We start from the raw sequence: 26,431 nt of genomic DNA on the forward strand, positions 1-26,431 counted from the left end.
GTTTCCTTTATGCAGCAATACAGCTTTCAAACTTGCCTTGCTTGAGTCTATGAACAATCTCCACTGCTCTGGTATGTTTTCTCAACTTAACTCCATCATCAGACCACTCACGTCGGTACAGAAGCAAATGTGGTTTTCCAGATTGTAATAACCAGCGAACTTTGTGTGACGATCATGAAAGTGGGAAGTTGTCATTCAATTTGTAGCAAAATCCACTCCTTTATCCTGGAGGCTAACAGTTCTGACTTTTCTTTGGACAAAGACAGGTCCCTTATAAGATTATCTAAATCTGACTGGCTTATAAAATGTGGCTTACCCTTATCAATATGGGGTTCATACCATTCATTAACATCAACATCATCCTCCTGTTCCTCATCCGTCATGTCACTGTCAGTAACAACAGATGTAGGAGGGACTGGCACTGGATTTTCTGTATAATGTGGCACTGGCTTCAGAGCAGATTCACAATCAGAATATGTGATTTTTGACTTGGTCTTCTACGAAAACCCAGCAATTTTACTCAAACAGAAGTAGCAGTCTGAGTGATGGTCTTTTAGCTTACGCCAAACTATAGGCACAGCAAAAGACTTTTTATTCCTTTTACCATTCAACCATTGTGTTAGGCCAATGTAACACACCTGACAACAGATATGAGGTGCCCAGCTTTTATCCTGATCTCCAATTTCACATCTAAAGTATTATTTATTATTATTATTAAACAGGATTTATATAGCGCCAACATATTACGCAGCGCTGTACATTAAAAAGTATTACTTGTAAGCAAATCTCACCCCCTTGGGCTTGGGTTATTGCGTTGATCACACGGGGTATATTTGCCACAAATGTAACAAAAAGTGTCCAGTTTATTAACACAGCTGTGACTACTCATCTTTAGCTCAAAACAGACTCATTATGCCCTAGCTATACTATCCAATAAGATGGTTTCGCACTAAAGACAACCCCTTGGTCAATCTTGCCTTATATACCTATTTCTGACGTCAGCTCCCTCACTTGCCCAAACATTCCCAGCCGCTGCTGGAACATGCATGCCAAGACGGGCCGTGATTCAGGTGAGGTGGCAGCAGGCATAGTGGTAGCTGGAACTGTTATAATGTTCCCATGTAAAATACATTACCCAATTACTGACCATTTGAACGGAAATATCACGCCTATAACTTAAAATCTGTACATGATAGGCAAATTCTGAGTTCAGATTTGGAATCAGCACACACAAAATCATGTAAATCACATGTGTTATTTCCAGTAGCAAAATAGTTGTTGTGCATTGTTTTGGAAGCACACACCACCTGGGAACACTGTTCAAAGTAACCAAACAGAATCCTCCTGCCCCCCACCCCAAAGAAGTAGAATAAAATTGATGACATTACTCTACAATGATGCCTCTGAAAGCGATTGACCAGAACACTTCAAGAATACTAGGAAGCTATTAGTTTTTATCTGACTTTGGATTGTAAGCTTTCTATGCACAGCCTCATACATTTTTTGCTAAGTTGCATGACCAACCATGGAGCACTTCTTCCAGAATTTTAGGTTCTAGTGTAAGGTGATCTTGAAGGTATAACTGAAACAATTTGTTTATTTCTATTTGCTTAAGCAGCTCATTGTTGCACAGGACAGCCTTCCTGATAGTGATGGTGAAACCTGTTTGACCAATGACCATAAGCACAGCCACCTTTAGTCTCCACTAGAAGTTAATGTGACATAGTAAAAACAAGAAACCAATTTGAAGTAAAGAAGAGGCATACCATTGTCACGCCATAACAGAAAGTATCCAAGGACCTCCATGGCAGGATTTTATCATAATATTTTACTCCAGCCTTACCCTACGTTTTGCACAGTTGTACAGGCTCTTCTTCTATTTTGAAATTGCAACTGAAATTGCAGTAATTCCAATAGAGGCTTGTTTTCGGCCTGGAGAACATCCAACGTCATCTAGCCCTTTCATCTGCATCCTGTCACTGACCTACACCTTTCATCCACTGGATTTCCCTTCTTTCAATCATAGAGGCCCAGCATTACATGTGGGCATTACCAAGGCCAGTACTCCAAACTGACATCCACCCCTCCTACCAACCTGTTCTGCCTGCATTGCATAAAGAGGCACATAAACCCAGTGATGATATTGTTGCTTTTCATATTGGGTATTCAAAGAAAACTGAAATGTTTTATTTAAAAAAAAAAAAAATCATTAGCATCTCAATGGTAAAGGGGAGGGGGGGTATAAGAACAAGGAAAAGCAAAATTAAAAAAAAAAAGTACTAAAAAAACTTCAGCTTCAATAAAAGAAGAAAATTAAAGATGAAGCAAATGACTTTAGGAATTACATCAGAATCTTAAAGATTATATGATCATTTAGGGATTTAGTTTACATCTACTTTAATTACACAGCTTATACATTCCAACAATGCAATATGCAAAGTAATAAGTGGAATGTACACTACCTACAGCCAGTCCTTGCATGCAGTATTTTAGAAATGTGTACTAGGTTTTGCTGGTTTCTTGAAGAAAATATGTCTATAAATTGCGGTAAAGTGTAACAGTCTCAGCGAGAGGCGTGGGGGGTGTTCTAAGTGCATGCAGTATATAATGTAATTAGTAACTAAACTTCTCCCTTTGGCTTTACTGCCTTAAAAATTGCTCTCTCTCAGATCTCGCCGTAAGTGTTAAACAAAACCGTTAAGTGAAATGGCCCAAGGCAGCGGGAAATAGATTGTGTTTTCCAAAGTAATTTAATTTTAATATACAACAATACCAACTATTATGAAAGGATGAGTGCTTGTTATGATTTCCTTTCAGGATTGAGCTCACCTTCTCTTGAATTTTAAATTTACTGTAGATAAGCTTTTGGTTTGCCTGTCTTCGGAACTGTACTGTTCCTATGGTCCATTTCACACATTCTTGTTTAATAAGAAAATATTTTGTGTGCTTTTTAAAGAACCAACTAAACCCTAAACCAGGAGTCATCATACTTTTTGGTTGAGGGGCCAGATCACAGTTTTATTGTACTATGCTTATTATACCTTTCTGGTAGACTGGCAAGGAATTTAATGTAATACTACTGGCCTTTATTGTGCCAGAGTTTTAACACTGAATTCTCTGTCAGTCTACCAGAAATTCCCCAACTACCATAGTGACTGGTTGACAGATAAAAGGGATTTCTGACTGGCTGGGTATTTTAGTGACTATATTAGCTGATCTACAAAAAATGGTCGCCAAGGTCAGGAAGGCTGTTTTTAGAAATATGCTCCTACCAGTCAGTTTGCCAGCAAAGTTATATTACATTACATGCTTGGTAAAATTAATGATGAATATACGTATTATCTGCCTTGATGATTAAAAAAAAAAAAGAAAAGAAATGACCCACCGATTCTTTCTAACAAATAGGAATTTCCTATAACCTTTTAAAATACAGAAGACCATCAAGAAAAAAGTTTTTTAATACATTTACTTGAAGACCAGCAGTTATAGGCTCTAAAACAAGGAGCTAATGGGGGAGCCCCTTTTGTGTACCAATCAGTCTCATGGATGTTAGGGACTTTTTAAATCAATGCAGAAAAATGAACTAAATGGAACTAAACTAAAAAAATAAAGATGTCCGAGCAGTAAGGACCTTAATTTCACAGGGGACAAGCGATGCTCTGTAATGTTTTTAAAATACACTTACCTGTCCTCACTTGAGAGCACCATCATCTTTACCCGATCCATTTCTGGGTTTAGGATCTTGCTTGGCCAGGTGGGAATGATGTAACTCCCGCACATGCGTAAGGGAGTTAATTCTTTCCCAGCAGTCAGGGGTATGCAGGGATACCTGGTACATTATATTTACCCATACAGGATGTTTAAGAAAGAAATTCTGCCATAAGGACATAAACATAAACAACAATAAAAAGCTAACAGAGGTTCTAGAATTTAAAGAATTTAAAGAATTACCTACCTAATTTAAAGAAAAATATTTTTTTCTTCTGCTTGTGCTACGAAGAGTTTTCTTCACTTGTTTTCACCAGACAGGAAATAAACAAAATATCTCTGATGGAGCCACCAACTCCAGTAAAACCTAGCAGTTCTAATCATTCACTGTTCAATAAAAAAAAAAAATTGTGTTTGGATTTTTATATAGAGAGCCAACATTTGTAAGAATGTAAGTGGTTCTAATGGTGTGGTCTTTTCACATAAATGTATATTTGCTGTTATTTAAATGTAATAAAATTACCCTATGGGCTATAAAGCTCTTATTGAATCTGATTTACCTTCTGCCAGAGCTCAGAGCTGGTACTGACATTATGTCCAGGATATTGCAGGAAGGTAACACTGACTAAACAAAGCCTTCCATTTTCTGTCACGTTATTCTGACAGCTCTTTTGTTATATGACATGATTCTGATAGTTCACTATTAGAAATGAGTAGCAGACAAGAGGGCCTTACAACCCAAAACTCTGACATTCTGCGGCAATGAAAAGCATATCTCATATTAGGTATTCTCCAGTAAATACAGCTATAAACCACCATTATAAAATGTAAGAATATTGATTTAGATCATTATCATTGATAACTGATTATAGATACATTTTTATTAAGTTTACCTCCCAGGCGCAAGATTGGGTGACGTAGGATGAAAAAATAATTTGCCTATCTCACTGAGCATGCCTGAGACTGGCAAATTTTTCTCTTTGAGCAAAAAGATTCTGCACATGCCCCACCATCGCCCTAGAGCCTCCGGGATTGCTGACGTAGGTATCCCCGGAGGCTTTGTGCTCCTATTCATTCTTGACCGCCTAGGCGGCCGAAAATTAGGGGGCAACGCTGTCCCTTTTTTTTTTTTTTTTAAAAAGGCGTTGCGCCGAAAAAAAAAAAAAAAAAGAATTTTTACGTTACATAAAAGGATGAAAATTCTGAGTCACATTTGGAAAAGAAAGCAGCCAAGTGGGGGCAGAGTGCTGCTAGTTTCTTGACATTAATAATGCGCATGCGCCACAAGCAGACATTGCTATCCCGGAACATTTCTACGGGTCTTCATTTCCTACCCGAGACGTTTTCGCTGCACCTTCTATGCGTCCGTTTCCATGGCAACAGATCGAACCTGGGCTTTCTGTCAGCTGTAGAACTCGCAGTTCGTGTGTTTTGATACGGCTCCGTACACCTTAAGATGAGCAGGTGAGGCCGCCGAATTCTGGGGTGCAATGTTTTATGGATGAGCAAGACAAACTAGAGCAGTTGTTGGGTGCAACCAATCATCTTCCTTGTTTCATTTCTTTTTTAAGTATTTAATTATTCATAATGCACCATAAATATGTCTCATGGGGTAGAGGAATGAGCTGGCTGCCCCCTACTGCTCCATATGGATAAGGGGAGCTTGCAGCATGATATAGTGAACTGTACACGTGATTCATAGCTTAACATAGATTGTCAGTGTAATAAAGCGAAAGGAAATGGTTTTACAAATGTAGTAAGTGTGATGTAAAGGAAAATTCAAACACACAAAACATCAGGATTCACTAACACAACATATTAAAGTTTTCCAAGACTGGGGAAGATAGACTATCATAGGAGAACCTGGGTGACCCAGCAAATGTGGAATGGTATTCTTAAAACTCATTTGCTCTTAGTTGGCAAAAGTTTTCAATTCTGGACCAGACCTATTGTAGCTTTGCTGGATCACCCAGTTTCTCCCATGATAATCTATCTTCTCCAGTCTTGGAGAGCTTTAATGTATCAGGCCCATGGTGTGAATGGTTCTGAAGATAGTGAGTGAAGTACGGGCCATAAACCGATGTTTGTTTACTGCTTACCATTCATAAACCTTTCTAGCTAATCCTAAAATGATGATCAATGCAAGAGGCGAACGTGGTCATGAAATTGTGTCCATGCAAAAGGTGACTGGTAAAGAACAGGATGAGAGCTGTAACAGGAAAAACACCCTCTTATGTTTTACGTAATCAAATCAGCATGGTACCATAAAGTCTGTCATGTGCCTGAAGGTATGAGGAGTTGTCTGCGTGGCCAGTCTTTATGAAACCATAGTGATAAGTAAATGAGGGAATTTATAATGTGACACCACCCATCATCTTTGGACAATCAATGCCTTACATATTAGGGTTTAGGGGTCTGATTTATTAAAACTCTCCAAGGTCTTTCATATCTTTAACATGTCTAGTTGAATGTTTCACTAAATAAAACTAGTAAATGTTTGTATTTGTTACAACTTGTATCAGTAAAACAAAAAGCAGACCCAAATTTTAAGGTTAGGTCTGTATTACATAACGAGGCAGTTATAAGGGAGAGGGGAAATCAAGGCAGTATACACTTACCTGTTATAAAATGAGGTAACACTCCCAGCTAGCAGTCAACTCAAGGTAAATGAAGGCTGCTAAGTTCTTTTTTAAACACAGTAGTTTTCTATCTTAGTAGAACCCATTTGCAGTTTAATTTACCAGCGCCGATATACATTTTTATCATATGTCCTTCTCATTCTACATAGCTTTCCCCTACCACATCATACGCCTTAATACCAGAATGTGTCAATACTGATCATTTTAAACTGTTTTTTTTTTCTTGTAATAACATGAATTAAAAATATTGACATTTCTACATTGTTTCCTGAACATTTTACAATGCAGCGATTGTAGGCTACATACTCACGTCAGATTATTCTTGTCCAATAATTGCCTCAGGGCTAGTATTGGATGAGAATCTGGCATGTGTACAGCGCTCTTCCGTTGGCTTTCATGGATCCATCCTGGCAGATCTACCAACGATGAACAATCATAATGTAAGCGAAGGAGAGAGAGAGCGCAGCGGGGTGCCGCTCCGTCGTTCTCCCGCTCCCTTCTCTATAGAGCAGAACAGAGCTGTATATACAGAGCTCATGCAGTCTTTTGATCGTAAAAGATCCTTTCCAACAACAATTATTGAAAGTTTGTATGTAGCCTAAGCTTCATTGATTCACTTTCTCTAATTTAAATGGAAAACACTGATGATTGTTTTTTTTCTGTTTTAACAGGATTGATGTTTGTGGATCTGTTTCCAGAGTACACATCAGTAAGGTAAAGAATGATGGAATATTTTGCCAGAGAAAAGAGTTTGAAGGTTCCTGAACCCTAAAAGGAAAACTTCCATTTTATAATCTTTTTTCTTCACACTGAACATTGTGATATATTCAAAACTTTTCTTGAGATTTGTCTATATTTTTGTGATATTTAGACGATTTTAGTAAACCATCATTACATTGCCTGTTCTTGAATCTATTTACGGTATATACTGTTAAGCCAACTGGTGGTTTGTCTCTAACCGATGAATAGAGAATACCACGTTTCATTTTTTTACCTTGCTCTACAGAATGCTTCTTTTTTAAATATAATATATATGTGAATGTTTTTATAATACCGGTAGTAAGTCTTCCTGCATCACATAGCCTGGGTCTAATGATAGTTGCAGAGGTACTAATCACTAAACCGGCAAGGTTGTTCTAGTTCTAGGTGTCCAAAGCATTCTAATGGAGAGGCTGTCACACAACAAGCTATTCGGTTATTCATCTGTAGCCTTAGTTTTGTTTGTTTGTGCAAATTACAGATTCATTTGTATCATTAGGTTTATTATTTTGTTGTAACAGTTTAAATTTTAGTGCTATTGTCATTTAAAAAGTGACAGTTTCAAAATCTGTCCTTTTTTAGATTCCAGGAAAATTAGAAGTTCTTGATCCAGAAGGTAAAGGAAGATTGATTATATTCCAGAGCAATTTTTGTAGACCTTGCTAAACAGGGCAGCTTTAAACCAAGAAAATTGATTTATATGCTTTGGACTTGTTACTACAATGGGTGGCACCTGGGTGATAATAGTGCCATTTCAACAAGGGGACCTTTTACTATATGGTGCTTGGAAATTAGAGTTCAACATGTTGCAAAATGTATGCATGTGAAAATGACCACCTCTATCTTTGTGTAGTTATCCACTACCTAATCCACTTACAGTTAATCCAACCTGCAACATTCATTAATAACATATTTAGTAATCTTGATAAAGAGTTTCCTAATGCAGTCCATCTCAGGATGCAAAAATCTCTCTACTTAAAACTATGTTCAAAAAAATCCACAGTTTAAAAAATCTTGTTAGAGATACAAAGTAATTGTGTGCAGGAGTGCTATAATTTAGGTCAAAATGTATAATATTGAATTTGGTCATTCATTCATTCATACTACACACAATGGCCCCGATTTATTAAAGCTCACCAAGGCTGAAGAGGATACACTTTCATCAGTAAAGCTGGGTGATCCATCAAACCTGGAATGAATCTGGTCCAGTATTCAAAACATTTGCTTACAAATAGCAAATTACTTTTAAGAAATCAATTTCAGATTTGCTGGGTCACCCAGCTTTAGTGATGAAAGTGTAACCTCTCCAACCTTGGAGAGGTTTAATAAATCAGGCCAAATAGATGAGATGATTTAGAAATTACATTAAGATCCTGAGATCTGAATTGCTGAATAAGTAGTGAGTTTACTGTGGACTAGGTAGTTAGCTGGAAAATGTTTCCTGTTTTTTCTGACAACTTTTGTCCACGGTTCTGGTGCCTAGTTGTGTACTGACTGTGCTGACAGTTCTCTGCTTCTTGTCATTGCTTTACACATACTTTACGTTAATATTAATGTCAACAGGGAGGTTGTAGAGATTAAAAGGAACCAGGGGCATCAAAATTTTGTTGTGGACACCATAGTCTGTAGTTACACCCCTAACTTTATGGTAAAAGCCTTCCTCAACCAGGAAAATTTTTATTCCTCTTTAAATTTTGATCTACTTTATTCCGTAGGTTCTAATTTAAATAGTATAGTATATAGTCTAAGATGGACAGTTTATAGTCCATCTTAGATACATGATCCCTATAGCAGACTATATTCTGTTCTTCAATAATGATAAAAATCTGCTCGTCAGATTGTTACTGCTTTCTGTGTCCTTATTCAGAAGATTCAGTTGTCATCAGGACAGGGATTGGAAATCCTACATTTTACAATCGTCACCTAAACATGTAGAAAATATACAAAGTTCCACTGAAGACACACCCTAGTCATACCTGGAGTAGAATTTTGTTCTTTTTAGAGGGATTACGTCTCACATTATGTTACTGCAGAAGAACAATCTCTAATGAGGACAGAGCTTCTAGCTCCTCCCCACTGTATATAACACAAAACATTTTGGCTTTTTTTTTTTGTTAAATACTAATTGCCCTGTTTTTTTGTAGAACAGTTTAAACGTTTTATTTCAAGGTTTCTTTAAATACTTTTTGACCTTTTTTTTAAGATGAGACTTCCTCCAAAAAGTCCAGATCCAGGTAAGTGGAGCTGATTTTGAATAATGCTGCTTTCACATTGATTTTATTTACTTTTTCGTTTGGCCATTGAAAATTCAGTTTGTAATGTTTCTAATTATTACTTAGTAAAGCATTATGACATTATGCACTTTAATGTAAAACAGGGTTAAAAGATTTTTACTTTCTGATACCGATTTATCTTTCTTTTTTCTTCTTTTTTCCTTTTTTTTTTTTAGAAAAACGTGTATTTTTGATAGTCAGGATTTTACAAATAAGGTAAATTAAATGCTGCAAATGGAAGTTGTGTATGTCTTACATGTTGCTATACAAATTATTTGTGTATAATGTGTATAATGTAACAACCTCATATAATTCTAAACAATTATCTATCCATTTTGCAAAACAAGATATTTTGATAGCTAATATTTATCTTATTCATTTTTGTTCTTTCTCTGGCTGGACTAGGGCTCAGCAATATTTTTTGTCTACTAAGCCATTTTAGAAGGTCAAGAAGGCACACTTTGCCGGACTCTCTCTCGCGTCCCGCACTGATGCCTTCGGCCCCCTCAGGAACGCCCCTGAAAGGAAATTATTTTTATTATTATTATTATTATTATTATTAAACAGGATTTATATAGCGCCAACATATTACGCAGCACTGTATATTAAATAGGGGAAATCCCTTTCCTCCGCAAATAATACAGAGGAGAGGGAATGTCCCCTTACCCCATGCGGCTCCTGCCGGCCAGGATTAGGCTGGATCAACCAGGGGGCGTTAGGCCATAACGGACTACTGGCTAGGCCGTAACTGGCCTAAAGTCCGGATTTGCCGACCCCTAGGGTAGACCTATATATTAAATTGTTTCAGATAGAAAAAAAGGAGCAAAGTAGAAACCTATATGACTGGTATTGACTTTTCATCAATATAATTCTATGTGTATGACTACTACTCAAAGACTTAGGCCCGGAGAGCAATTTAATTCCTGTCCTATGAGAACAGAATTATGTAAATGCTCCTTCACATTATTTACATTGCTGTGCAATGTAATGCAGCTCATAAAGTGTGCAAAATGCGTGAATGTGAGACATTATAAAGGAAATATAAAACAAAGTGCATTTCTTTATGCTTCACTCCAAGCATTTCTGTTTGTTTCAGTGCTCTGCCTCATTCAGTGTAATGAATAGTCTTAGAGTCACAGGGGCGACTTTAGGACAGGGGTTCTAACCTTCCCACATTTTATCTGAAGCCAAAAAAATGTTTTGGTTTATGGATGTAGGTGAATGGAGTAAGTGAAACAAAGGACAATTTATTTTACACTGAACAGTAAAAAAAATAAAACTCTTCCAAGAATGTATTTAATTGATGAAAAGGGATAGAATAAGGCTAAAAACACATTTTTATTATTATTACACAGCACAGTAGCACCAACAATCACAATCTAATGATGTCAGATGATTCCCGTCCGATTATCGCTTCAGGGCCAGTATCAAACGAGAATCTGACATGTGTACAGCAGATCCACAAACGATGAATGACCGTAATGCAAGTGAAGGGGGTAGAGAGCTCAGTGGGATGCCACTCCGTCGTTCTCCCCCCTCCCCCCTCCATAGAGCAGAAAGGAGTTGTATGTACAGTGCTCGTCCATGCATCTTTCGTCTTTTGTCATTGGAAAGAAGCGTGAAAGATCCTTTTCAATGAGAAAAATCTAACGTATGCACGTAGCCTAAGAGAGGTTTATTGTTACAGTTTACATTCAGTTTGCTTACAAACATTATACCTACACCTAAAGGAGATCTCCAACTTTCTTTTGTGTCATGATGTCTACCTAATAAAGCCTACTCAGTGCTGATCATTTTTCATATTGAATTTAATTATAAAATAAATAAAATTATGAGTAATAGTTGATTCACACAATTTCTAAGTGTATCCAATGTGAAAAATGTGTACATTTGGGTAAGAATTAGGTAAATCTTGGATGAAAACATTTATACTAGGTATGCAAATATATCAATACATGGCAGACTGTGTCTGTGTCACCTAGTGTGAGCTATCATATCAGAATTGAATACGTACAAAAGCTCTGTTGTGCCTGAAATTATATATATATATATATATACAGTTTTATGTTAAACACATACTATAATTCTTCACCTTGATGTCATTTGTAATTTAAAATGAGCTTGTAGAGACTGTCCCAACATTTTTGCTTCTTAATAATCACTTCTTTTATTATAATAAAATATTTTATGGAATCTTTTTGACATTATGAACTGAATATTGTTATTATGGGTATTTTAATTGTGGTTTGGAGGCTGATAACATCTTCTCTATTTCAGCAGCAACCAATAAATTCACAAAATGGGAATCTACAAGTGCTTGGACCTACAGGTAATTGTAAAAGTGAAGTACATTTAGCATGCATGAATTATTTTGCCCATTTTCTGGCCAGTCTTTTACTGATTATATATTCTGAATTATTTTACATTGTAGAATACATACAACAAGATACATACAACACGAATTTCACTAATCATTAATACATCCTGAAATGTGTTTTTTTTTTTTAATAAATACAAGCAGAGAAAGTACCCTAACTTGTCTTAGTGTAAGCTTGCATTTCCTGTTTAGTAGAGTTAAACAGGGAAAGCAGCTACTTCCTTTGGAGATTCAATGTTCTTCCCAGTCTGGCCTGAGAGGTACCTTGTCCTTTGCTTACCACACTCTTATCTCAATGGTATTGGAAGAAACACCACCTTGTGTGACAAAGTGGGAAGAGGAATTGGGTCTTACATTCACAGCTCATCAGAGGGAGGCAATGTTTAGCCACTTTGTTTACACATGTTTACACACATGTTTACACACATGTTTACACCTTAGCCACAAGGCTTCAGTCTGTAACAAATACCAAGAAATTAATTATAAATAAGCTACCAGGTGGTATAGGACTCCTGTTCAGTTGGCCAAAATGTACACTCAGGTCGAGCCCATATGTTGGAGGTGTAAGAGAGCCCGTGGCACTGTACTCCATATATTTTGGGAATGCCCGAAATTGGCAGCTTTCTGGGAAGCGGTAGCAAAACTTACCCAGAATCTCACGTCCATTGATATTCGAGGTAAACCGGAAATGGTACTTTTGCATATCACTGACGTATCCAAGAAACGCTATAGGCATACCTTTTGAGACATTTACTGAATGCTGCTAAAGCTTGTATCACCTCTTGTTGGAAGAGCGAACCACCGCCTACTGTTGGTCAATGGCTTAATAGGGTTAAGGACATATATCATATGGAAGATATGATGTCCACTGATTCGGGGAAATCTAAAAAGTTTAACCGTACCTGGTTCTATTGGATCCAGTTTATTACTACCCCCGCTTTCGCTACTCTGTCTGGAAACCCACTACTGTTTTCTTCACAGTCAAGTGAGAAAGTAAGCTCAGTAGAACTTTAATCCAGTTGTCCGCCTATGACTCGTTACATGAGTGTAAGAGAACAGGAGTCAGAAGGTCTGTTTTAGGCCCATTAAGGGGCAGTCCAACTTGTCCAGATTAATGTCAGACTGTTGCAGCTTTATTCTTATCATGATCTAACTTATACTGGGTACACACATGAAATATTTGTCATTGGAAAGGATCTTCATTATGGTACAACTTAGGCTGGGTACATACAAGCAATAATTGTCATTGAAAATAATCCTTTCCAACGACAAAAGACTGTGCGATGCATGAATGAGCGCTGTACATACAGCACCATTCTGCTGTATAGAGAGGGGATGGGGAGAATGACGGCCCGGCACCCTACTGCGCTCTCACCCCTTCAGTTTTATTATGATTGTTCCCCGTCTGTGGATCCCCCAGGACGGACGACGAGCGCCGTACACATGCCAGATTCACATGCCACATCTGACGTGTGTTTGTAGCCTTAGTCAAGTACCTAAGTTGACAGAAGATTTGTCTGCCACCAAAGACTAGTTTGGTAGTCCCTGGTCAGGTGGATTAGCCGTCCAGCTCTATAGTCAGGGAAGTCTTTACATCCAACTTTGTGGAAAATCCTCACAACAGATACCAAGAGTATCTACAAACAATGTAGTTTAGATCGTGTTCTAGGCTAAACTTCAGATTCTAGCCATGTTTTCTATGTTCATCTCAGATGCAAACAACTGATAGAAAGACTTCCTCTGCTGGTTGTACCTGGACCTGGGGAACTGTTCCGTATACCCCAAAGTATTCCAGGACACAGGAGGAGGATGTCAGACATAGACTTCTGACATTCTTGTTCAACTTTTCCAAATGTTCTTTTTCTGGCAACTAGCATTAGTTTTCCAGATTGGCAGCCCACCACCTTGTCTTCAGTTTTTTACATTGAGTTCTACCAGTTGGATGTTGTGGATGTTGTTATGCCTGTAATGTCCTTTAGGCTGGGTCTACACGGACGTTTTTAAAAACACATGTAAACATTCTTATTGCGTTTATATGCATTTTTATGCTTTTTTATCACACTGTAAAACACCTATGCCGCGTTTTCCCGCGTTTTTCTGCATTTATGTTTTAAATGCTTAAAAACACGAGAAAAGTCCCATTGAAGTTCATGGAAGCGTTTACCCACGTTTTTGGGCATTTTCCAGCTTTAATACAGTGTTTAAATTTTTTAAACGTTGCAAGCAACATTCAAGATAAAGCTCATAAACGTGCCTCAAGGAAACATCCTGGTGTAGATTAGCCCATTGGAATGCATGGGGATTTCAAACATGGGCTTTAAAAGCCTCGGGTTAACTGGTGGGTAAAACGTCTATGTAGACTAAGCCTTAGGCAGCTCTTCCAACTTCACGCAGTCCCCAGTTTTGTGTTGTTCACATTGAGCCTCCTAATGATTTTTTTTTTTCTGTGTTCATCACACTTCAGTTTGACTTCTTTTGGATATCACAAAAGTAAAAAAAAAAAACTCCCTGTACAGGTGTATACAATTTATACCTGTTTTTTTTAATAAAGTATTAAGTGTGAAAAAAAAATTCCCTGTGTTTGTTAATGATTGAGAAAGATCTTATGCTAAGTACAAAAATCCTATTCTTTTAATATCCCCTTTATATATATTCCTTGTATGTATTTATGTGCAGGTAAACAAATTGTGAAATTGTCTTCTCTCTTAAATCCTAGAAAATGTATTTATTTGTTCTGCTGAAGCTGCATCACGGTAGGTTACCGTTTATTTTTTGGTTAGGCACAAACATAAGCAAAGCATTAGTTAATTTAACAGATTTTTGCTATGCTGATTGGTCCTTATGTTTACTTCTCAGGCTGCATACAAACATTAGATTTTTGTTGTTGGAAAGGATCTTTAACAATTCTTTTCAATGACAAAAGACTGAAAGATGCATGTACGAGCGTTGTACATATAGCAGCATTCTACTCTATGGGGAGGGGAGAACGAGCGAGCTCCTCTTCCTTTCATTTGTATTATAGTACGGTAGTTCTTGGTTCATGGATCCGCCAGGACGGATTACATGTCTTCTTGCCAACTAGACTGGTGCAGGCTTTGTTTTTTACCATATGATACACTATGTGGCCAAAAGCTTGTGGGTATTTGAGACAACTGTGTGCTTCCAACACTGTGGCTCTGGCTTATGAAATTATATTTTTTGTTCTACTGTGGCTATGCCCCTCTAAAAAATGTCAGGTCAATAATGACATGGTTAAATGAGCTCCTAACATATTTTAAATAACTGTATACAGTGATCTGCTAAATCTGCTCATCCAACAAAGGGAGAGCACGGGGCCAACTCCAAAAAATGCCCATGGGAAGTACTAAAGGCTGGTATTGGTGTGATTACCAAATTTTCACTAATATTTACCATATAGTGTATATTTATCTTGTAGTGACACCTATAGAGTCATATCCAGTGTATCTGGTATTAGACTGGATTACATGGATTGTGTATTACTTATTGTTTCTAGCACTTGGTTTTATTTGCGTTATAAATGGTTGGTTCATCAGTGCAGGGGAATGTTGATCTATTGCAGTTCACTATGTTTGCCCTGCCTTACAAGACATTATTCCTTTTTTTGTATTTTGCTATTTTATGTCCTGTATTTATATAGTGCTTATGTATTCTGTACATAATTCACAAAGCTCATCATTCTTGTCAGTCAGTGTGTCAGTGATTTCTACTATCTGATGTTCTTTATACATCCATAAGACATTGCCTTATTAGTACTGTATGTTTTAGGTTGTGGAAGGAAGCCAAGATCTCTGGGATAAAACTTACATTAGTATGGAAGACTGTTTTTTGAACTGAACTTAATCTTTACCTTATTAGTACTGTAGGTATTAGGTTGTGGAAGGAAGCCAAAATCTCTGGGATAAAACTTACATTATTATGAAATCAGTTTTTGAAAGAAGTGTAATATTTTCATGCATCTATTTTAGATAATATAAGCATCTAATAATAGTGCTTAGTGTCCCCTATTAGTTCTTAATATTATATAATATTGCAAAGGATGGCAGAGTGAAGGGAAGTACCAAGCTTCTAAGTATGAAATGTTTTCCTTCTTTATTTTATAAAGAAGGAGCAAAGTAGGTAACATTTATTTAAAAATGTTACCTTCTTTTGACCACTTTTGTACAATTGTAGCTAAATTCCAGAAATGAACAATGGGGGAAACGGCATTCAGGGGTTGTTGAGTCAAAAACCTTACTATAGTTCAAGATCCATGAAATCATTACCTTGAACTGCTTCTTCCTCTAGCACACTCTACCATTGGATAATGCTAATTGCATCATATAAGCATCAACGGTTAGTTAAAAAAAAGGATATTAATATTCAGATGTTCAGATAGGGTAATATGATGCCTAAATACTACCCTCCCATCAATAGGACAGTTTGACAATTAGAGGTACAACTGTGTCCAGAATATTAACATTGCCTATCTATAGCAAAGAGTAAAAAAATCTTTAAAGCAACACCACAGAGATCCTTGAAGCTGCAGCTACTGTGAAGTAAATTATTCTCAAACATCACAACAGGCACTCTGAGGTTGGGTTTCAGTCCGTTCCTAATAAGGAGGTTGCTAAGCTGTAAAGTCCCTGCTGCCTTAAACAATGGGCCTGATTTATTAAAGCTCACCAAGGCTGGGAAAGATACACTTTCATCAGTGAACCTGGACAATCCAGCAAACCTGAAATGGATCTGGTCCAGGACTGAAAACATTTGCTAACAAGTAGCAAATTGCTTTTTAAAAATCCATTCCAGGTTGTTAGATCACCCAGGTTCATTAGGAAAGCGTATTCGCTCCAGCCTTGGAGAGCTTTTTAAAATGAGGCCCAATAAGGGGAGAGGAGCTGCAATTGTAGTTCCTCTGTTGTGAACTTTTTTTTACAGACCTGGAAGCTACAGAGGTAAGTAAGGACTTGTTTGAATCTCTCTTTTTTCATACTATCTAAATAGTGACATGTCCACAGTCTGGGCACACATACATTTAAAAAGTCTTTGACCAATGGCGCAGAGAGGCATGACCATATTATTGTATCTGAATGCCTATTTCCCTTTTGATTTGTGGTTAATCAAGCAAGCTATAAACATGTTACACTGGAGACTCGCAAGTAAGTTCTACCATCTTATACCAGATGGTCAGTTATCATCATAAGACCAAATAATACAATAAGACTGCTTTGCTATATACACATTGCTTGGTATAGCTGGCAAAAAAAAAAAAAAAACTTCAGACTCTATAGGCCATACTGTTTTTTCAGTGGCACTGTATTTTCAGTGTGATGAATATATCTGTCTTATTAAATGATTGAAAATATTTTTTAAATTTGTTTTTTATTGAAAAGAAGAAAAAGGTTACAGTGTACAAGCAAGTGGGTTTATACAAGCCAGTCAGAATGAATAATTTGGCAGACCAATTCCCACTTGTCTGTTCAGGACTATGTTCCTGCTGTGATTTTAATTACATGTTTAATAATGATTTGACTTTGTCCTAACTCAGGGGGCTCTCCTTGGCTGGAAAATATACACTTTCATCAGTGAAGCTGGGTGATCCAGCAAACCCGGAATGGATTTCTTCAAAGTCATTTTCTATTTGCTAGAAAATATTTTGAATGCTCAACCAGAACCATTCCAGGTTTGCTGGATCACCCAGCTTCACTGATGAAAGTGCCTCTCAGGTCAATGTAACTGACACCAATGATCTTTTTGGCTATCTGTCAGGGTGACATTCTGCTCCCTGGCTAGCACTGTAAAAGGAGGTCTTCCTACTGACCACCACACTAATGTACTGTGAGCTGTGGATATAGTAATTTTAGAAGCGGGTTCCTTAAGACCAGAAAGTTATTGCAAGGGTATCCCCATGATGAAACAGTCAAAAACACTGATCTACAGTGTTCTTTCAAACAATCGGGCTGCCTCTGGCTCTCTTGTGTAATATGGTAAGGAAGAGAGGGGGTGTTTTTCAGTCATAAGACTTCTTATGCCCTAGTGGGGAGATGCTATTACTTCACAGATACAGTGTGATAAGGGAACTGTAACACAGGAATTATGTTTTATGGCAGGATCACCAAGTGAAAATGAAGGCAAATAATTCAGCCACCACATCCAAGGACTGGCAAGGGGGATTAGATACATTTTGAGCTTTCTTTTGCATTAAACATAAATGATGTAACTAATTTTACATTCTTAGTGTTGGGTTACATACCGTGCATGTATTACTTAGTTAAGATTTTCACATTGTTAAAAAAGAAAATGGCAGAACTACTACATTATTTTTTTATGTCATAAAATAATATTATTATAACAAAATAAAAGATAAGCATTTAGAGCCCTTTTTTGTTACCATCTCTATTTAATGTACAGCGCTGCGTAATATGTTGGCGCTATATAAATCCTGTTTAATAATAATAATAATTATCTGCAGCTTTGGCTGTGTGCTGATGAGGCTTGGCATATGTCTTTTTTTTTTTTTTTTCTTTTTTTTTTTTTAAAGGTGGTAAAGTTTTACCAAAATGTTATTTATGTATAAGTCAATTATTTCCAGTGAAGAAAGCACACTTAGCAAAAAGGGAGGGGTGTACTTATTGGTTATCCAAGGATGGTACAAAAATATTACTGTAAAGATTCCTGACAAAGCTGTTTGCATAAACTTTACATGTTTGCCTGTTTCTCCGTAATTCATCTTCATTTCTTAGTCAACGATGCAAATCCTGTGCAGCAATTGATTTTATTCCTAAACAGATTATTAGTGACAAAGTCACAGGACATGACTATGCAATTAGTCAGCAGTAATGGCGGGACTATATAATGTAAAATTAATAAACCTGGCTTAATAAACTTCTCCAAGCCTGGAGAGGATACACTTTTATCAGTGAAGCTGGGTGATCCAGAAAACCTGTAATAGATTTGGTCCAGGATTCAAAACATTTGCATAGAAAAAAACAGCAGTTGACTTAAATATTGAAATGAATAAATTCATTCTAGGTTTGCTGGATCACCCTGCTTCACTGATAAAAGTGCATTCTCTCCAGCTTTGGAGAGCTTTAATAAACAAGGGGCCCTTTGTGCTTATTCCTACCTAACAACAAATTACATTACTGCATCAAAGATAGCACTGCTTCTCTTACACTGTATAAATTAATATATACTTGTAAAATTCAAGAAAAAAAACATCAGAGCAGTAGGCAAAGCAGTAGTAGGCATAGGAGATGCATATTTGATTAATGGGAAGACAGTATTCTCCTCCTTGAGCTGGATGGAATGAAGCTGTAGGAGGGCGGTGACACCTGTATTGTGAACCGGCATTTTAGTAACCACCCAGAAACAGCAGGCTAAAAGAGTTTGGGGAAAACACTGAGAAGACTTTTATTTCAAGTAGTCTTCAATCAGTAAATTTGTTAAAGGGACACTGCTGGACAGGCTTTTGGAGGGAGCCAGTCATAAATGAGCTGTAGAGATATAGAACGTTTAGTCTATAATTATTGGGATTACAAAAGTTTACATTTAAAGCATTTATATTTACCTTTGTATAGTTAGTTTAGCTGGAATTTTAGGGATCACAGGTCACCAAAAGTCCATGCCCCTTTCATTTAGGCTGCGTACACATGTGCAATAATTGTCATTGGAAAGGACATACAGCGCCATTCTGCTTTATGGAGAGGGAAAAGGGGAGAACAACAGAGCAGCACCCCGCTGTGCTCTCCCCCCTTCACTTTCATTATGATCGCTCCTCGTTCGTGGATCTGCCAGGATGGATCCATGACCAACGAGCGCTGTACATACGCCAGATTCTCATCTAATATCAGCCATGAGGCAATTATTCATTGAGAATCATCTGACGTATATAAGTAACCTTAATCTAAATGGCTGTTAACAGAGGAAAAACATAAAATACATAGACCATATGAGAGCAGCCTGCATCTTGAGACTCAAAAAGAGAATATTTCAAGTTTGTGTGGATTTGCAAATTTTTTATTGCTTTTATGTGAATTCTGCTTGCTTTAGATATGTTTCAGATCAGAGTTTAATCAAATGTCAGTTTGAACTTAAATTGGCCTATTTCTAGGCTGCATTCAGCTGCTTTCTCATCCACTTGTATAAGGCCAACAGAAGCAGTACTGGTTTTAGGAAGGCCCCTAATCTGTTTTTGAAGCAAAAGGGTTGATAAAAGATAACTGATCCTTACTGGACAGCTATAATAATTTACAAAACATAAGGTTAAAAAATTACCTTTAGTTAGTAATGCATTTTACTAATTAAAATTTATAGTAAATGTAAAAATTATTCTTTTGTGAGTTTTTTTTTATTGAGCAAGGAATCTGACATTCACTGAAACATTCCCTGATTAAGAATCTTCCAGGTCTATTTGTTTCAATGGCAGTAATTGATTCACCAAGGAATGTTTCAGTGAATGCCAGATTTACTGCTTTATAAATAGCCCCCTATGTGTTTCTCAAAAGAGGACCTACTGCATTTTTCAAGATTTTGCAACTGTTAAACACATACATCTGCATGTAACAGCATTTGTTTTTTACTTTTAATGCATGTTTCTGTCCCACTTTGCATCTACAATTAGCAAAAATACATGTTTATCAGAATGCACAGAAACACACTCCTAAAATTCACAAAACTTCACAGAATGAATCTAATTTATTAAAGCTCTCCAAGGCGGGAGAAGAAACACTTTTATCATTGAACCTCGGTAATCCAACAAACTTGGAATGGATTTCTTAAATGTAATTTGCTATTTGTCAGCAAATGTTTTCAATCCTGGACCAGATCCATTTCAGGTTTGCTGGATCACCCAGGTTCACTGATGAAAATGTCTCCTCTCCAGCCTTGGAGAACTTTATTAAGCCAGGCCCATATATTACAATGGAAGTATGAAGTTCAAAAAGTAAGGAGATCATTTCAGGACAGGGGAATAGGGGCTGTCAGTAGACAAGTGAAGAATCCTTGACACTTAGATAGTTTAATATCACTGCACTTTGCTCTACTTAAACAGCTTACACTGCTCTTTTCAGGATACCATCATCTCATTATACATTTCTGGTGTACAAAATATCCTTTAGCTTTTAGACTGTTTCCTAGTGATTAATTGCTGTCACCTAAGGCTGCCTTGAAATTTTGGCACCTAATATATGTAAAATGTATACAGTAGTTGCATGTTGGAGCATAGCCAATGTCTTATGTACATTCGTATGTCAAATGTAAATTTATGGGTCATATGAAATATTTCTTTCCTCAGGCCTGGAAGTTCTGCTAGTAGAAAAGGATCAGCTGGAAGGAAATGTCATGCATCGACAAAGCAAATCTCGCTGCGTACAGTAAAGCGCATTGCACTCAGGTATAATATATTGCTACATTTTCCTATTGCTGTAGCTTAGAAAATTAAGCACTAGGATTGCTTTATTACAATAGGACCATAGATGAAAGCATTTTTGCTACATTGTTCATTGATGTAAAATAACAATATTTAGTTGTATGTCCTTTATATGCTGCCTATAGACATATATTATTTGGCAAAAGGTTTGTGACATATAACTAATAAAACCATGGTCATTAATATAGAGTTACCCTTATATTGGAGTTACAGTACAATACAATTTTGCTTTATGTCTTTTTGAAGTGTGTCTGTGGGAATATCCACCCATTTACCCAAAGACCACTTGTTAAGTCATGTAATTTGTTAGATAAGAAGCATTGCTGTTCCAGGTTATCCCACACGTGTTGTGTGGGTTGAATTTAGTCATAGCCCTGCACGTCACTCAAGTTCCTCAATAACTTGGTAGGTCACAGTATGGTGGTTCTATAGTAGGAGCAACGGTCAGGTTCTACAAACCTTTTGCCATCTATAGTAGGAGTAACGGTCAGGTTCTACAAACCCTTTGCCATATAAAGTGTATATCGATTACTGAATTGCAACAATAGTTAGTATGGTGTGGTGTTATAGAACATCGTAATGATACTTGCACATATCTAATCTAAACTCTTTTTATAGCCACGACATTCCAGATTATAATGTAGCAGACCTCAAGAATTCAACTAGGATAGAGATGGATTCTACACAAAAGAAACTTGTGCTGCCAAATACTGGTAATTGTTTTATTTTTTTGTCTTAGGAATACACATAGTCCCTAAGGACATCCAACATATGGATAACTCCTAGATACGAACAGGCTACCCCGCTCGCTTGTGTGCAGTGCGGAGGCTTGATGGGGAGGAGGGGGCAGTTTGCATGACTTGCAGAAGAAGTCCTTTGGTAAACAGAGCTGAGGTTGTGGGTGATCTTAAGAACTGCACTGTTCTACAACTTTTTGTAACTCTTTAATGACCAAGACAAACTCTGCAGTTGTTTCTTTTTCAGTGTCAAAGCACAGCTTGCTCCAGAAGTTAATAAATGTCTAGGCTCCATAAAGTTTTGGGTTTTTTTCGCTTTGTTTGTGATTAACTCACAGTGAGGATTTTATACAGTAACTGACACCATGCTGTGCATGCACAGAAAGGTAAAAATATATAATATGTTGAGATAAACATCTGTCCTAATTGCATTTATTAAAATAATGTACCTGTTCCGACTTGCATACAAATTCAATTTAAGAAAAAATCTACAGTCCCTATCTCGTATGAAACCCAGGGACTACCTGTAGTGGTATAGTATAAATTGACCAATTACTTACGTGCTGCTGTAGTCAAATTTGCTTACCTGCTTTTATTTCTGCAGCTGTAAAAGAGTCTACAGAAGTCCATTCAGCATCCATTCATATCCCCAGCATAACAGAGCAGCCTCAGGAGTCTTCTAGTGATGAAGATGGGAGTGACAGTGGGAAAACAACTGCTCCAATAGAGCTTTTAGCAGAGGTAATGTTACATGTATCTAAACCCAAAGAAATATATTGCAATATAGTTCAGCTAATAAGTGCTTAGATGTGGTGGCTACATTAGTTTTCTTTTTTATTTAATCTTTTTGCCTGATATTTACCGGGTGATTCCGCCAGTTCCAGGGTCACAACAATCACTTTGGAACCCCAGATCTTTCCTATTGTCCATGACATAGGGGCCTAGTTCTCAAGTCTTAGCAAATAACAATGTAACTGCAAAAGCATAGCCTTAGCAGCAGTGCTTCAGCAAAGGCAGGAAGTTGTAAGCTCAATAACCCCTATTAGGATAAACAGGCATTGTGTGCACTTCTTAAACAGATATAAAAAAACACTTTCATTGGTATATTTAACCATCAAAAAGGGACCAAATAAAGGAAACTAAAGCTACGTACACACTTCCAATTATTATCGTTGGAAAACGAACGACGAACGATCCTGCCCGATATCTACGAACGATCGTATAGCACCGATCCTGCACATAGAGATAACGACACGATCGTTCGTAGATATTGTACACACAATAGATACGATCGTTTGAGCGATAGAGGAACTATGTGCACGACAGGAAAGTGAACGAACGTTCGTTCATTACGCATGCTCAGACCATGGACGATCAACGAACGATCGTACACACGAACGATGGTCAACGATCGTCGTCCAATCCGATCCGCCGGTCCGGTCGTTCGTTTCCAACGACTTTCCTCGTTCGTCGTTCGTTCGTCGTTCGTTTTGAACGATAAAAATTGGAAGTGTGTACGCACCTTTACTGTTGGGATTTATTTACACTTTTAGGGTGACCATCATGTATATAAAAGGTAAACAGATTTGGGTCAATTATCTAAGTTTTTTGGTGGTTTTGAATGAATATAATGTAAAACATCATTTTGGTGGAGCGGCTGCTTTCCGATAACCAGTCCACACGTATTCTAGACTTTATTTTTTGATATTAGGTACATTTTTTGGGCAAAACAGATTGGAAAGATTATCCGATAGGTTAAGTAAGGCAAGCATTCAGGGCATATAGGGTTTTTTTTCATTTTATTTAGCCATCCACAGAAAACTAATGTATCATACATTTAAGGCATGCAGTGTTTGTTATATGTAAATGTCTTTCTTATAATACAAGTATATATATAATATATTGTATATAATTTGAGCTTTCTATTGAAAACAATTTGTTTACAGTTGAATTTTATTTCAGTTCATTAAGGCTGTAATGGAAGGGGATTATAAACTGTCATGGAAGCTTTGCCAAATGAGTAAGTATTGGTTATATTTACCATTTAAATGTATCTAACACCTAAGTTCTTCTAACATTATAGAAATATACTAGGCATCATGTAAAAATATTTCTAGAATATAAATGCACATTTTTCTCTCTTTCTGTATCTTTTTCTTCCACATCCCCTTTTGCTCTCTGACATAAATCATTTTTGACCAATTTTGACTATTTTATGTAAGAATCTGAATACGAACTTTGACAAATTATTTGTCAAATATTTAGTGCATTTATATACATTTGTATACAGTTTACATAGTTCTTGTTTCATCTGTTCTGTGAAAGCAGTTGGATAAATATACTAAAAAGTTAGCAAAAGATTGGTGAATGTATTGTATTGTACTTGAAGGGTATTAGGTGGACTTGGGTGACCATACAACAACGGTTTAATAGAAGGTTTCATTTTCAATTTGTCGACTAGATGGTGTTGTATTAATTTTTTATTGACAATGAATTACAGTTGTATTCATGAATGAAATAATTATTTCATGATATTCATATTCATGAATGTTATTGAATTACACTTGTATTCATTGTGGATTAAAATAAACACAAGATCACCAAATGGATGAATTGGGAATGAAACCTATCAAACCAGTGTATCTGTATGTTCACCATTCCTACCTAATGCCTTTAAAGTACATTCATTCTATCTCTTATGGACAATCGCTCATCTTAGTTCCCATGGAATGATAATACATCAATTTTTGTTAAACCCAATATTTTCCAAATTCTGTATGATGATATCCCCTAGATAAAGGGCTTGGTTTTATATTACTTTGTCTGCGTCTAGTCAGAGACTAGAAGGGGGCAGTCAGATTTTACAAAGTCCCCTACCCCTTGAAGAAAGGTATAAGAAAGGTAAGTCAGTCATAGGCAATGTAAATAAAGCTAAATAAGGGGGTAAATCCACTTCTTTTATAAGTAAGCTTTCAGACCTTCAGAAAAGATTATTACATTTTTTGGCAAAGCTCAAGACTTCATTTGTCCTAGTATATTATTCAATGCTGTGTGTTTTTTAGCTAATGTAGAAATTGTATAAAAAGGGATGTCAGTTGTCCTGTATTTCCCCTGACAAAAGCTGCTGCATTTAAAGTATGCTTTAAAGCAATAGAGTGTGATTGTTGGTTGCTATAAGTTACCTCACATAGTTATGTATATGTATAGGCTCCTCCCACTATTGTAATTAAATATTTTTGTTTTGTATTTCAGTACTTATATATGAGCCAGAAAATCCAGAGGCAAATGAATTTTCACCGCTAATTCAGAAAATGCTGAAAAATGGTAAGAATGTGAAATGTATATATGTTTTTTTTTACACCTAGAATGTCTAGTTATGTGTTTTTCAACCTTTTTGAGCCACTGCACATTTTTTACATTGAAAAAATCCTGTGGCACAACACAAATAAAAATGTTTCAAAATAACACTCTGTAGCTAATTCGGCACATTTTTTTACATTGAAAAAATACTGCTGCACACCACAAATCAAAAATGTTACAACATGATACTCTGTAGCTAATTCTCTTGTCTCTTAGAATAAACAAGGCAATTACGCTACCTACTGCCACCAACTGACATGGAAGAGTATTACATTACTCTGCCAGTCACTACAGCTCAAACACTCGACAATGGTAATTGGATAATTTCCCACAGTACACCTGAAGATCTCTCACAACATACTAGTGTGACACAGCACAGTGGTTGAAAATCACTGGTCTAGTTGAAGAGTGGAGTAATCTGTAGTCATAGGCCCTGCTTTGCCTAACCATTAAAAGCTTGGTGGAGTTTTACTACCCTGCTGCTCATGCCTCTACTTTATAAAGTTGCATTTAGGCATGGTTCTCTTAGGGTGACAAACTATTGATTCACTTCCACCTGCCCAGCTTGTGACAGTGCTTACATCTTGAGAATGTTGTGATAATGGTTACACTGTCTCTGTAATACAAATTATTGGGCATCTTAGGAAATGGTCCATTATACTCTGAAAAAAAAATGAACAATGACAAATAAAACATGTCAGCTTGGCTTGATATCAAGTATGTGTCCCTGAAATCTGAAGCCAAGGCCAACATCAGACAGCTTATGTGAATTTCTGTTATAATTCCATTTTTACAAATAATATTAGACAGGTTGTGGTGATTCTACCATAGCCAGCAACGGACATGATTTACTACTATACAACTAATGCCGCTCAATATATTTTAGACGAAGACCAGGTCACTGATGAGGAAGACAGTGAAAATACTGATGAAGATGATGATGACAGTAGTGATACTGATGACAGTGACAGCAATTCCACTGAGACCTCGGAGGAGTCCAGTGAAGATGAAACAGATGGCTAAATAATTCCGTTTACTGAAACACCCCATGTGCCTCCATATTTACCAATTGTTATAGTATTTCCAAAGAGATTCATTATCTGCAGTATTTATTTTGCTTTCAAATACAGATAATATTTAACTTGAAA

The 26,431-nt window shown here is 36.8% G+C and overlaps 1 protein-coding gene across 2 annotated transcripts; it reads left to right on the plus strand.

The window, feature by feature from the left end:
- Positions 1-5,033: 5,033 nt before the first annotated feature.
- ERICH2 (glutamate rich 2) lies at positions 5,034-26,431 on the plus strand. 2 transcript variants are annotated; one of them, XM_072418313.1, is made up of 13 exons: positions 5,034-5,172; positions 7,019-7,061; positions 7,689-7,722; positions 9,310-9,340; positions 9,556-9,595; positions 11,657-11,708; positions 14,473-14,509; positions 21,052-21,150; positions 21,805-21,899; positions 22,528-22,664; positions 23,886-23,943; positions 25,176-25,247; positions 26,170-26,431. In XM_072418313.1, the coding sequence occupies exons 1-13, from the start codon at positions 5,165-5,167 to the stop codon at positions 26,304-26,306; spliced, it is 843 nt and encodes a 280-aa protein (XP_072274414.1). In that variant the 5' UTR covers positions 5,034-5,164; the 3' UTR covers positions 26,307-26,431. The 2 variants fall into 2 exon arrangements, with proteins under 2 accessions (XP_072274414.1, XP_072274415.1); XM_072418314.1 differs by having other exon boundaries at positions 11,660-11,708.

Source organism: Pyxicephalus adspersus, chromosome 7 (assembly GCF_032062135.1).
Source record: "Pyxicephalus adspersus chromosome 7, UCB_Pads_2.0, whole genome shotgun sequence".
In the NCBI taxonomy this organism is placed as follows: domain Eukaryota; kingdom Metazoa; phylum Chordata; class Amphibia; order Anura; family Pyxicephalidae; genus Pyxicephalus; species Pyxicephalus adspersus.